The following is a 13,812-nucleotide window of genomic DNA, read 5'->3' as shown; positions in this document are numbered from 1 at the left end:
GCTGTGGATCTGTCAGAGGAGGCAGTGTTGCTGAAGTGACATCTCTCAGTCCCTGGAGAATTGTGTCCCACAAGTGCTGTGAAATTTGTATGACAAATGGCCACTGAGGGACTTGGCAGTATGGAAACACATAAGTGCACGTACTTTGGAAAGCTGTGTGGGAACTACAGCATTTTGTCTTTCAGCTGACACTTCACCATTTCCTTGCTTTACAACTGTGTTGAAGATGTTCGTGCTTCATGAATACCAAACACAAGGGTTTTCTTTTTTTCACCCCATGATCAATATGAAGATCTCAGTAGAACACATCATCACAAATCTTTTCTAAGTGCTTTAACCACTCCCTTCCCCCTCCCCAAAGCTACTGGCTGGTATGGCAGTAATTGAAGCAATCACAGTGTAAAAATAAATCATTGCCAAGGATCAGCTGTTATGTGCTGGTGTGGGAACGAATGGTGGCAGAACCACTGGTTCTTTTGTCAATAGCAGGGAGACTGTGTTTCAGAGTTCTGGTCTCCCATTGTCTCAGGATCAAATGCCAGTGAAGAGCTATCTCTGCAAAGTGAATTCCAGCTCTTAATCAGTGAATATCCCAGGAGGCCAGTTACTAAAAACATGCTCCAGGGACAAGATATATATTGGGAGATGGAAGAATAGCAGAGGTGTATGAGAGTAGCTGATGCAGAAAGGTGCTTTTTGGCCTGGATATCTATGGAGTTTCTCATAGCAGATGAGTGAGAAGGGTGGGTATGTTGGGCAGTAAGAGCCTGGCTACACAGAGCCAGGATTGAATCCAAGCTCTTCATGCTTCTCTGCCCCAGACTGCCTGTGGGTTCAGGAAAACAGCTCTGCAGATGGTCAGGTTGGGGAGGAATTCTTCATAGTTAAAACAAATTAAACAGCTGAACTTCATCTAATCACTGAGGAGTTGTCCATTCACCTTTCAGGAAATGAGGAAGGAGACTTGAATTATTTTCCTTCCTTAATGTCTATTGATTCTTACTGCAGTGGCAGCTGGTTGCTGGTTTTGCTTTCACTGGGTGAATCCCAGCTGTGCTTGCAGGTGCCGCTCCACTAGCTCAGATTCAAGCAGGGACTTTGTGAGCAGGCAGCCCATGTTGAAGTGCTTCACAGCAGTGGGTAAAAATGAATGCTAAATCTGTTCCCTGGTAAATGTTGGAACCATGTGAGTGCACTGAACCCCTCTGAGCTGCCAAACCTTCTGTCAAGCCAGAAGTTAAGTTGTTGTAAGACTGTGTTCCATTTTCTTTCAATAACTTGCAGTGTGTCCTGTAGGAGTATAAATATGACTCCAGCCAGGCATGAAACGTGCAGCTTGAAAGCCAGAGTGTTGGAGAGGCTGGCTGATGGGCAGTGTGATTGTGACTCTGGTCACACTTAAATGGGAAGAGTCTGGGCATGTCTCCACCTGTGTGTTTGTCCTTCTCTAGAGAGGAGGGGATTACAGGAAGCCTGGTAGAGGCACTGCTGAATTCTTTTTCTGGATGTAACTGTCAAGGTTGGTGAGAAGGCAGAAGTGCCCCTGTGCCAAGTGTGTACAGATGCCGTAGGAGCAGCTGCAGGAGTGACTGGCCCTGTGTGCTGACTGGCACCTGATGTGTTGATGAGGTGTGGCTGGGAATGCTGCAGTGAAGGTAGCACAGCCAGGAGGGTGAGTGAGATGATTCTGTCCCACTGCTCTGCTCTCTGAGACCCCACCTGGGGTGCAGGGTCCAGCTCTAGTGTCCTCAGCCTAGGAAAGACATGGACATGTTGGAGCCAGTGCAGGGGAGGCCGTGAAAGTGTTCAGAGGGATGAACCCTTCTGTGAAGACATGCTGAGAGAGCTGCAGAAGAGAAGGCTGTTGGTAGACCTTATTGCAGCCTTTCAGTACTTAAAGGGGACTTACAAAAAAGCTGAGGAAAAACTTTTTAGGAGAGCTTGTTGCAGCAGAATGAGGGACTAATGGTTTTAACTAGGACAGTTGGTATAGATTATATATGAGAAGTTCTAAACCATGAGGGTGGTGAGTTATTGGAACAGGGTAGATGACCCATCCCTGGAGTCATTCAAGGTCAGGTTGGATGGAGCTCTGAGCAACCTGATCTTGTTGAAGATATGTCTGCTCATTGCAGGGGAGTTGTGCTAGATGAGCTTTAAAGGTCCCCCTACAACTGAAACAATTCTTTGAGCATATGAATTGCAGATTTTGTTTGGGTTGGATTTTTTTGGGTTGTGTTTTTTTCCCCCTCCCACTCTCCACACCTTCCACACTCTTTATCTGCTTATTTAAAGAAGCATGCTTCTAGGTAGGTTTTTACCCACTCACTCTGATTGGCACCACTGAATATCACATATTCCTAGACTGGGGCACAAGCTCTTAGCTGTGATGAGGTCTGGAGAAAGCAGCTGAAAGTCCTTCTGCAGGGGGAGGAGTGGAGAGGAGAGAGCCCATTAGAGTACAACAGAGGGAACCAGAGTGAATTTTCATGCTGATGAATATGAGAGTGGAAGCCCTGACTGCTGCTGCAGTGTAATCTGGCTGAGCAAGTGTTCTCCAGGCACAGTCAGAACTCATCTGTGCTGAGCACTGACATGGCCTGTTCCCATGATGAATATTTACCTCAGCAGTGGGTCTCATGAGTAATATCCCAACTAGAGCACTTGCAAACTCTATCCCAGGGAGTCTTCACTGACCTACCAGTTACCTTTGCAGCAGCACCTGGCAAACAGAAAGAAGGCTGAGGAAGTGCTCCAGCTGCAGTTTGGTGGGGTTTTTTTCCCTCCCTATTGCTCTTCTGCTTTCAATTTTAGATTTCTCACATCTGCTTCTAGATCCACCTAGAACGGAAAGGGAGTGGTGTGGATTGGTGCAGCCAGTGAGAGAAATGAGGCAGAAGGGCAGGAGTGACCACTATTTGCTGCTGTGTTTGGGACACTGACATAAGTTATCTCTAATGATCTAAAGTGAGTCTGAGGACTAAAGTCAATATGGTAAGAATTCAAGATCTGGTGATTGCAGTGATGGATGAAGAGCCAGCTACAATATTTTAAACTGAGTGAAAATCCAAAGCAATAAACCATCAGCTTCATCATATCAAAGGCAACAAAGTTCCACAAAATGTCAGGTGACACTGAGGAGCTGCAGTTCCCTGAGCAGGACGGGGCAGTGATGGCCAGGTTTGCTGTCACTCTCCTGGAACGCAGGGCAATTTGCAGCCTGCTCCCAGCAATTCCTCCTGCCAGAGTAGCAAGCACAGTCTGCTGGGACAAATACACACATGTGTAGGACAGTTCCTGTGCTTGCAATTTCCAATGAGCTTGTGTCAGGATCTGCATTGGCCTCGGCAGGGAGCATGCCTTTGGCAAAGCAAACAGTACTTTGAGGTGAGGGAGGAATTTCTTGCAGGACTGGCTCCATGTGCACCTGCTCAGACTGGTAGGGAATTTCTACTGCATCTCTAAGCTGTTCCTGAGACCTCTGAAAATTTCCCTCCTTTGTTTCAGAGCCATCATCAATCACTTCAACCCGAAGATAGAGTCGTATGCTGCAGTGAATCACATATCACAGCTCTCTGAGGATCAGGTAAGCCAGACATGCTGTGGCCTTTTTTCGTGTTGACCTGTGGAATGTGAGTGTTCAGGAATACCTTGTGCTCCCTGGGACTGATAATGTGGCAGCACTAAGAGAGAGGCAAGTGGTACTTTCATGTTCCTTGTTCAGATCTGGGTGGGAGAAAGAAAAACAAGAATTGCTTTAGCCAATTTTACCACTACCTACAGAGGTTTTTGGTCCCACAAATGTAGAAGGATGGGTACAAGCAAGGAGAATATTCAGCATTGTCAGCAAGCGTGTTTGGAGACTGAAGATGCTGGCATTTAGAATGGGACAGGAAGTTTTTGGCAGTGAACTTAGTTATCAGAGAACTGTTGAGCATAGATTTTTTTTTTTTTTTCTTTTGGTTATATTGGGGACCTAGAACTCTGACAACATCTCGTAGAGATTTTTTAGGGTAATTGGGTTGGGCTCAATTTTAAAAAATAGAGGTTTTTAATAAAAAGGGTGATCATATTAGGTTTCCCTTCCTTAATTTGGCCTGGTTGCTATCTTCATGTTCTGCTTGTATTGCATAAATTTGTAAATGTGGCTTTTTGAAAATAGGCTTCTGTGAGTGGTCTCAGGAATGGAAGAGATGGCCTATTTCCCAAAATAAAATATTAGAATTATACATTAATCACTCTTAGAGAGAAAAATGACTCTGCAGGAGCATGTGGTGGACAAAATGCAGAGCTGCCATGAGAGCTTGGGGAATCATCCCAGAAAAAGCTGCATCAACAACTCTGGATCTTCTGGCGAAGAAATTTTTTTATGCAATCCAGGACAGACTTCATTTAAGTCACCTTGGGTTGTCCCTTCCACTGGATGGGATCCTATACTTATGCTTGCTAAAAGGTCCTGACTGTATTCTGCTCTGCAATTCATTTCTCTTTCTGTCCATGATATTGTTACTATTTCTTGATTATACCATTCCCTGTTTCCCACTAACCTTTTCATTTATTAACCTACTTGATCTGTAATACGTAGCACCCCAAAGACTTCAGATGAATGCTGAACTGATGCAGTGGGGGGAAAAAAAGGTGGCCCCTACTGGTTTTTATTCTCTTCTCGGTATAGTTGGATAGAAGAATACTGGTTTTAATTTACTTAATTTTCTTTATTGTTCTGCCTCTGAGAGTCACTGTATCCACAGCTATGCTTTGTGATGGTTTGTGTTATCAATCCTCATTCATTGATGATGTACTGATTACATCAACCCGGGTCTCTAAAAAAGAAAAGCCTTTGATAGCCCAATTTAAAACTGGAGGCTTGGATAAAGGGGAATTTTGCATAGTCTTTGAGTTAGTCTGAGAAAGGAAATTAGCTTTTCACTGTCAGCTCTGTGTAGTATTCATCCCCCAGCAGTTCAGGGAGGTCAGGTTAAATCCTTTCTTCCTTGTGTGTTATTCTTTAAATAAAATCCCTAGCAGCAGGCAGATAATGAAATCAGTGCTGATGCATGAAGCATTTTGAGGAAGATGATTAGGAAGTTGAAAGACAGACAGATTTCTCTTTTTTCTTTTCTCCCTTCGTGCTTTCTCTCAACGTAGGGAGAACATCAAACAAAATAAAGCAATAATAGCCCCAGATGAACTGCAGAGATGTAAGGGAGATGTCACTGTGGTGAAGGGAGTGTGTGGTCCCAGAGTGTTTATTCAACACTCTGCAATTTACTGCAGTAGGAGGAGAGGGATGGAGACTTCTTGCCTCCACTTTCAGTTATGCCAATGAGCTCAGGTCTGTGTTTGGACTGTGGTTTCCCCTCTGTCAGTAGTTGTAAGTACATGAGACATACTGGTAGTTGGCCCAGATCAAGGCCAGGCTCTGGCTTTTGTGGGCTAACAGAATTTGCTGTTTTCATTGGGTGAGCTGTTCAGCCTGTGTGTGGGAAGGGGAGGGATCGAGCTTGCCTTTTGGCTGCTGCAGTCTCTTTCCTTTTTTGTTTTTCTTTCCAGCTATACCTCTACTTTAATTTCTGTATTCACTTAATTACCTATTTCTCTGCTCTCCTGAAATACTTTGTACACAGAATCCACCATCCTTCATAGCCCAATCTTTTCAAGTGTACCACATTGAAATATTTAGTGCTATCTTTTAGCTTGTGTGTCCACACACAGATGCTACATTTGGGACTGGTCATTTTCTCCTTTGAGTTATTCCAGTAGTTTTAGGAGGCTGTTATTTCTTGACTGAAAACATTTGCTTTTAGAATTTTAAGGGTCAAACTTTCCTTTTAATGAAGATTTCCTTCTCAGACACCAGTCTTTCACCAGATTCTCATATGGCTGCTTATACTCCTCTGTGGTATCTGAGAATCTCCTGCTATATCTTTGACATAGCATTGTCTGAAGGGGAATTTCCAGATGCTCTGCTTTGTTTCAAATTCACCTGAAGCTAAATTCTGACACCCTGTTCATGTGTGAGATTATTTATTTAATTATTTAGTTTCATATTTTAATATCCTTAAACGTAGGTAAGTAATCAGCTGAAAGAGATTTTGCTCTATCTTCTTTTCCTAATCCTATTGAAGCCTTTATTACCTTGTTAATTACTAATGTCCATTTATTACTATTCTAAATCTGTCATTCCAGTGCTTTCTCCTTTTTTATTTACAAGCATTAATTTTAACAATATTACATGCTGGGGGGATTTGTAGGCCCTTGAAAATGATGGGATTATTTTAAGCATGGGCTATTAATGCCATTGTATGTTCTCAGCCCTAGAGATTTCCAGGAACCATAGTCTGAATATATAGGTTTCTGGTCTAGGCAAGTATATTTGTAAGACTTCATGGAACTGCTTTGCTGACTTTTGTGGGGTTTATCCAGTGTTAAGGGGGTTTATCCTTATGTTCTGATCAGAAAGACCTTTTCCACCCCATATTGTCTCCAGCAAACAGTGGGAGATTCCCAGGGGCAAGTGAACCATGTGTCACTTCAGTCTATAAACACTATGGGAACCTCAGTGCCTTCTGCAAAGCATTTCCTTGCCAAGGCAAACTCAGAGTCCTTCCTAGTCATCAGCTGTTTTGACCTTGCTATAGTTCCTCACCATGAAGCAGGGAATGTCTTAGCAAGTTATTGGCATCTTTCCTCACTTGCTAATTTGTTAAATTTGACTTCAGTGTTAATTTGTTGTTTTGTGGTTTTCTCTCTCTCAACACATTTGGTTCCTCCCTGCACATCCTTTAAGGGACTGAAAGATGCTGCACAGTCAAAAAGATCGGATTGGCCATTAACCGCCAATGTAATTTTAGCTCTTCCATGCAAGTGATTATTCTCATGTCTTCAAAGAGGTTTTGGTATATTCTTGAGTCAAAGGGCAAAATAGCCTTTTATGAAATGAATTCATAGGCTTATCTGTACTTTCCAGATGGTTGGACTGCCTTGTACTTAATATGTTGGAGGCAGAAGACTTCCTCAGAGCCATATCTGATCTGAGAAGCTCCCAAAATATTTTCTAGCATAAGCAGTTGTAGAGAACAGGGTCAAGGCAGCGAGAAACAGCAACACAAGAGTTTCTCCAGAAGAGCAAATGCAGACAAACAGAAAGGATGAAAACACAGCATGAAGGGTCTTGGTGGGGTCTCACATCTACCCTTTTCTGGATGTGAAAGAGCAGTTGTTTGTAAGAAGGCAGCTGTCTGCCTGATAGCAGTGTAGCACAGCTTTCAAGAAAAGCTGAAGTGAAAGGAACACAGTAGTAGTTTTGGTTGAACCCCCTCTGAGTAGGAATGTGTTGCATGCCAATCAAGTCTTGTGCCAGTTAGAAAGTTGCTCACTAAGGTCTTGTTTTCTCTTTGGCATTTTTTTGTCTCCACGATTTCCTATCTAAGGGTCTTAAAATTGAGATGTCAGACACACAGGACTGGTAACGCTTGTTAGTCAGGAACACCTCTGTGCTTTTTTTTTTTTCAGTAGAGACCCCTCTTTCTTTCCAGCCACAGTGGGGACATTATGCTATGTCCAAAATGGAGGTGAAGTTCAGTGTGAGAGACTGCTGTGAACACCTGTTCTATGTCTGGTAATTGCAGATGGAAAGTGCTGGGAGCCAGAACAGATTGTGATGGAAAAACAGGACAACTATCACTTTTGAAATAGTGACAAATGAGTGTAATACTTGGGTTATTTCACACTGTAGTACCATTGTAACTCAGGTAGAACCATAGAATTATTTCAGGTTGGAAAAGACCTTTACGATCATCTAGTCCAATCACTAACTTAGCACTGCCAGTAGCTGCAATCCAGTTTGGTCAGGCCATCTCACAAAGCAATTTCTCTTTCACTGGGATCATACCTCAGATGCTGAATGCTCCTCCTTGCCATCCCAATCCACACTGCCTTCTGGTAAGGCTCTGAGGGACTAACCTGCAGTGCTGCTCAAGGAGGTTCCACAATGACTTGCATAGAAAGACACAAAAGGGTGTAGTTGGTTGTAGGTGCCCTAAAATGTTTTAATTCCAAGCCATTGATGTCAGGGTTTATTCCGTTTGTTCTGGTTTCCATAACTAGTAGCAAACCCACTGGCAGATACCAAATGCTTTGTCTTTTTTTAGCACTGCTGGCAGTGATGTTAAAAGCCTCTTGGCAGTGTCTGCGTTTGATATTTTTTGAATGCTGAGTACTGTCAATGCTAGGCACTGCCACAGTAAATCCCCCTAATCTCTTACATTAATGTAACATGTCATGAGGACTTGAGAAATACTTTATAATGGTCTTGGCATAATGGTGCTTCACTACTGAGATGCAGTGAGCTTTGGGGTGGAAGGTCTCAAGTCTGCTACTGTTGTGTTGCATGCAGTAGTGGGAATGTGAAACTCCAGCTAAGGAGGGATCACCAAGGCAAGGCCTTAATTTAAAGTCATCCTGTCTTTGCAAATGAGGCAGGGATGTTGGCTTTCATGGTTTCATTACAGACACCTACTCATGACTAATGGTTTGAAACAGATTTTATAGTTTAAATAGAAAGAGCAGAGCTGCACTGGGTGAAAATGGAAAGGATCTGTATAAAAAGTCTTCTGGAATTGGCAAATTGCTGGTTTGCTTAGCTGATGGGAGTTTTCTCTGGTCTAGCTATCGTTCCTCTTTTTGTTGTTGTTGCTTTTGTTTTTTTTTTATCAGAGAAATGTCCCTGCTATTTGCTAACATCTCAGAGTGCTTTATGCAGTGTGCCAGACTGAATGGGTCTGAACAGGCTCCAAGGTCTGATCAGCTTTGCAGCAAGGAGATTTGAAGCTGAAGGTGAGCTTTGGAGCAGTGACTTTGTGCTGTGTAGTGCCTTTTATTAACATGCAGAGTGCAGTAAACTGTGCGTCAGTGGAGGAGGGGGGACAACTGTGCTAGACCATTAGAGAGACAAAAGGAGGACTTTGATTTTTAAAAACAGCTGCTACTGGAGAGATGCAGCCCTATTCCAGTAAAAAATGGGAGAAGCCCTTCCATTCCATTCCTTCAGGCTCAACACAGAGGAACCCCAGCATCCTTCCTCTTACTGTTGGTGGCACTTTTAGCTGCTCTTGGCCTCTGAGGCAGCATGACCCCAAAAAACCTCCTGGAGCAGAGGAGGCTTTCCACCCTTTGTGCACTGCAGATGCTGAGGTGTGTCTTGCTTTCACCAGTTTTATGAGCTGCCCTCTTGGACTGATAAGGGACTGCCTTGAAACACAAACTAGTAACAAAATAAGTCCATTAAACTTCAAAGCAAAGCTTGCCTTCGGTTATTATGGCTGTTTTCACATCCTCACCTGGTTTTGCCACTACAACAGGGACTGATAAGGGCTTGAAGATGCAGGAGTACCAGTGACCACTGAACACTGGGGACTTGGCTTGGAAGAGCTGCCTTGGGGAGCTACTACTCTCTGCTGGCTGCCACTGAGGGCAGTCTCCTGGAGCTAGATAAGTTTCTGTGCTTCTGGGGCTATAGGAGCTGCATCCAGTGGTGTGAGTTACAAGCCCAGCCTGATTCACAGCTTGGAGTGTGCAGAGCACAAACCTTAGGTTCACCTTTGTAATAAGCTTCCAGTCCACATTGTAGAGACAGGCTGATGTTGCTCTAGTTCCAATGCTTGTCCTCTTTACAGTGAGTTTGTTTCACAAAGCACTTCTCAGATGCCTGGCAGATTTGCTTGATATGTGCTTCTTTTGCACATACTTGCTTTTTATTGCTTCTAAACCTAGAAAAGGGGCTGTGAGTAGCTAGAGGAAGGGGCTGCAGGGTGGGGTCTGAACTTCTTCCTGCTCTCACTGTGCTGCTTTGTGCAAACCTTGAGCCCTGTGTCCTCCCGAGTGAGGGAAGCCAGTGGGGAGCCCTTGGGGAGCCAGGCAGCTTTTGAAGTGCTGTGTGATCTGCCAGGGAAAGCTGCTGAGGAAGTGTGGAGCAGTGTTATGGATTCCCTTCACTATTAAGTGCCTGCATAGGGCAGGGAAAGCTCCACAGAGGATTGCAACAGAATGATCAAAACAGTCTGCATTTATAAAGATTAAATTACAACTCTGCACATCTATGATTAAAGCAGAAGCTGTCAACGTCTGGCTTGTGTGAACGCACAATCCAATTTGCATTTTGTAAAAACTTCAGATTGAGAAGGTTCTTTAATCCCTTGTGAAACAGGAACAATAGGTGTTGGCTTTTGCCATAATGCCTGTAGATACCATGCAAACTTCTTTGGTCATCCTCTGTAAAGCAGGATTTGTAGCACTATGATTTGTTACTCTAGTCCCAAGCTCCACCCTAAGCTTCCTTACACTCAGTCATTCCTCTGCTAGGGAGTCCTAAAAGCAGACAGGCTACAGCCTGCTGTGCCAGCTACAGACAGCAGTGTGGCTGTGAGCAGCCACTCCTGGAGTCACATTTTCCTCTCACAAAAGGGGACTGACTGCAGTGACTGCCAGCCCTCCTCCTTCTGGGGCTTCTTTAGGGTAAAACTTTTGCATTTAGAGACTGGTACTCTTCCTTCCCTCCGGTAGTATCCTACTGTTACAGATGATGTTTTTCTGTCTTTCTTTTCTGGATCCTCTAGCTGGAGCTGCAGCAATTTCCCAAAAGCGACAAATTGGGTCACCACTCTGATTTCAAAGTGAGAAACAAATGGAGTTTTGTGGTCTCCACCCCTCCCAGAGCAGGAGAGTAAATGCTGCTGAGCCAAAAGGTGCCACATCTGAGCAGTGCTCCACTCAGCTGGAAGATCAGGGTTTTTGGCTCTCTGACACTTGACGTTTGTATGTTAAGACAGCATGTAGAAATTTATTGTCCACAGCAGGGACCTCAAAGGCAAGCCTTTTAATAGTGGAGAGGATGGCATCCCTGCTGTGTGTCACTCTTCCTGTCTTCATGGGGTATCTGAGGCAGGCAGTGGAATTGCTCAGGGAACCAAGATGTGCCACTCAAAAGACAGCAAGCTGAGGGAATGGATGTCTGGAGAGATGGAAGCTGGGAAGGTGGTTCATCAGCCAAGTGCCAGAGGCTATAAATCAATTCCACTGCCTTAGTCAGAGGGCCCTTGGATTCCCCCATGGCTCAGTTAAGGCACAAATAAACTCCTGGGGAACTAAGTATTGCTGGCAGCACATGCTGTTTGAGCAGCAGCATCTGCCTCATAGCTGGCAGGGGTGTAAGCCTGCAGAAGGATTAATTCATAACCCTGTGTTTGCTTTCACCTGAGTTTGGAGGAGTTCCTCTTTCACATTTTCCAATCTGTGGATTTAGGTTCTCCACCAATAACTTCTTCACAGCAAGAATTTCTAAGAAGAAAAATGTATTCTGGTCTTCCAGACAGGAAATTGGTGAATTGTTATGGAGCATTGTCTGACAGTACATATGGTTTTCAAATAAGCTGATGTGACCCAGCAAGCATCACTTGGATCAATGTTAACTGGTGAATCACAGTTGTATCAGTGTTAGTGTAAACTAGCAAGCTTTTATCTTTCCATGAAAACAGGTCTTAGTTAGGATGACTTCTGGTAGTGATATGGGTAAGTATGGAAAATCTACTGTTATAATATCAACAATTGGAGAAGGTGGTAATGTGCAGACTGTCACCTAATAAATATTGTTTCCAGTGACTCCTGCTATATATGCCTTAGCCTCATAGTTGGAAACTTTGCCACCAAGTGTCACTGTGTGCAGAACCCTGCTAATGAAATGTTGTACTGAAGGCTTATTTGTGCACAAACCCTGTCATGGTTTCCCAAGTGTATTTTCCTCAACAGCTGTAATTCGGCAGACTGCATTTGTTTTTGAGTTGGATGTAAAAACACACAGAAAATGCTGTTGAAATCATACTCTGTGGCTTCCTGACTACTCAGAAAATGCTGGGTTTGGGTCCTATGTGAAAGCTGTAGAATTTCTTGTGAGTGCTTCTCCCATTTGTGATGGCATGAACGAGCTGCTGTCTCTGAAACAGTGACAGCTGCTTGCAGAGGCAGACAAGAAGGCAGCATTACAGCAATGAGATTTAGCATCAGGGAACTCACATGAAGTGCCCAGCTAACTCTTCTTGGGGTGCTTTGGCTTTAGGAAGGTCTGCAATACCTTTTTCAGAGCAAACTGAGCTGCTCTGGAGCCCCATGAGCATGTTTAACTCAATACAGAGCTGGAAGTAACAGTGTTGTGGGAATATTTTAAGAATCTGGGCACTGCTATTGACTCCCCTCTGCTTATAATTTCTTCAGCATATTTTAAAGCAAACTAATTGCTCTTCCTGCAAGTAAGGCATCAGTCTTTTCACTTAGGTAATGCATTGTACTTTGCAGCCTTCTCCTAGTTCAGTGACAAATAATGTTCCAAACTCAGGAGGAATCAATCCATATGTGAATCTGAAGGTCACACAGAGCCCTGAGATGTCTCTTACTCTGTCAGCAGTTCTCTTTCTGAGTGTTTAAAGCAAGAGTGTGCTTAGCTGGCTGATTAATGACCGAGTTTCCCTTTCCAGTTCTCTTCTGCACTAGAAACACATATACCCCTCCCCAAACCTAGATACCAACCTCTGCTCAGCTATTTTATGCTGGTGGTTTGCTGGAGTCAGGCATCTGTCCAACTTGCAGGAAACATTAGCTGTCTCTGTCACTGCAAAGTTTATCTGTCATTTTGTAAACAGCTTACAACACAGAACATGGATCTAGATGGAGCTTTATGTGACTGCAGTATCCGCAGGTGGTTTTATCCTTTTCATTTCTTAAAAAGGCAACTGTAACTGCAGTGTAGAGTTCTTAAGGCTGTGTTTCATTTGCAGTAAGTGCTCCTTTTGTTGAACATCTTGAAACACTAGAACAAAAACAGTCTGCTGATGAAAACAGAAATGTGGATTTGTGAAGGAGCTGAGGTGGGCAAGCTGGAATTTTGACTTTGATTGTCTGCTTTAATTTTTTGCATCCAGGCTGCTTTGCTGGGAATTTTCTACCCTGTTGTTGATGCTCCTGAAAACTAGTGGCTTGATGGAAGCTTCTCACGACAGTCTTAGTTCTCACCTCAGCCATAAAGATGTGCTTTTCTATTTTAAGGGATGGACCTTTTTAATTACAGTACCACCTACAAGTCACTTTATAGGCAAAGAAAGAAAACTTAGGTCTGTTGCTGGGCTAAACTCCCCTTCTCAGAAGAATAAAAAGAAAGCTGCTGTAAAAAGAAGCTACTCAGCCTCTTTGCAGATACCTGAGCGTGACACACTTTTTGCAGGGGAGAATATTAACATGATCTGAACCTTAATTTCTCTGGTTGATGACAGTTTTCCACATCATGCAGATTTCGCTGAGCTTTCCACCCTCAGTAGTGCCCAGAGGGATAATAATCCTGGACTGCTTGAGTCCTCAAGTACTTCTGTTGCTATTTAGTGTGTTGATGCATCAGAACTAAGACTAAGTGGTACTGGGCCTGGGCAGTTAATGTCATACCAAATGTTTTAGCATAAAGAAATTGGTCACTAACCACTCCTGTCCTAATTGCTCAAGAAGTTAGTTGTTAAAGTATGGTCTTGTTAGCTTAAGGCATAGCCTGATCCCTCCTTGTCACCCAGAAACCCTTCAGTTGAGCGAGGCATGATTTGAAGATGCAGGAAACAGTTCTGTTGTGAGATGAGGGTTGAAGCTGCCATGTTTTTCCTACATGAGATCATAAGTCAGCATGACCTCAGCTTAGGTATGTCAGGGAGACCTTTTTCTGTGATGAGTTTGGAAAAGGTCAGGTGAAGATACTTGAAGGAAAATGTCCAGTTGGCTTGA

The 13,812-nt window shown here is 43.7% G+C and overlaps 1 protein-coding gene across 2 annotated transcripts in view; it reads left to right on the top strand.

Moving 5' to 3' along the window:
• ARMH3 (armadillo like helical domain containing 3) overlaps nucleotides 1–13,812 on the top strand; it is a 125,182-nt gene that overhangs the window by 87,824 nt on the left and 23,546 nt on the right. For both annotated transcript variants that reach the window (XM_033066182.1, XM_033066183.2), the window contains exon 24: nucleotides 3,508–3,586. In XM_033066182.1, the coding sequence (XP_032922073.1) occupies nucleotides 3,508–3,586 (79 nt within the window). The remainder of the gene's footprint in view (nucleotides 1–3,507; nucleotides 3,587–13,812) is intronic.

The sequence above is a fragment of the Catharus ustulatus genome, chromosome 8 (genome assembly GCF_009819885.2).
Source record: "Catharus ustulatus isolate bCatUst1 chromosome 8, bCatUst1.pri.v2, whole genome shotgun sequence".
NCBI lineage: Eukaryota > Metazoa > Chordata > Aves > Passeriformes > Turdidae > Catharus > Catharus ustulatus.
Note: the sequence above shows the minus strand (reverse complement) of the source record. Positions and strands in the feature narration are given on the sequence as shown.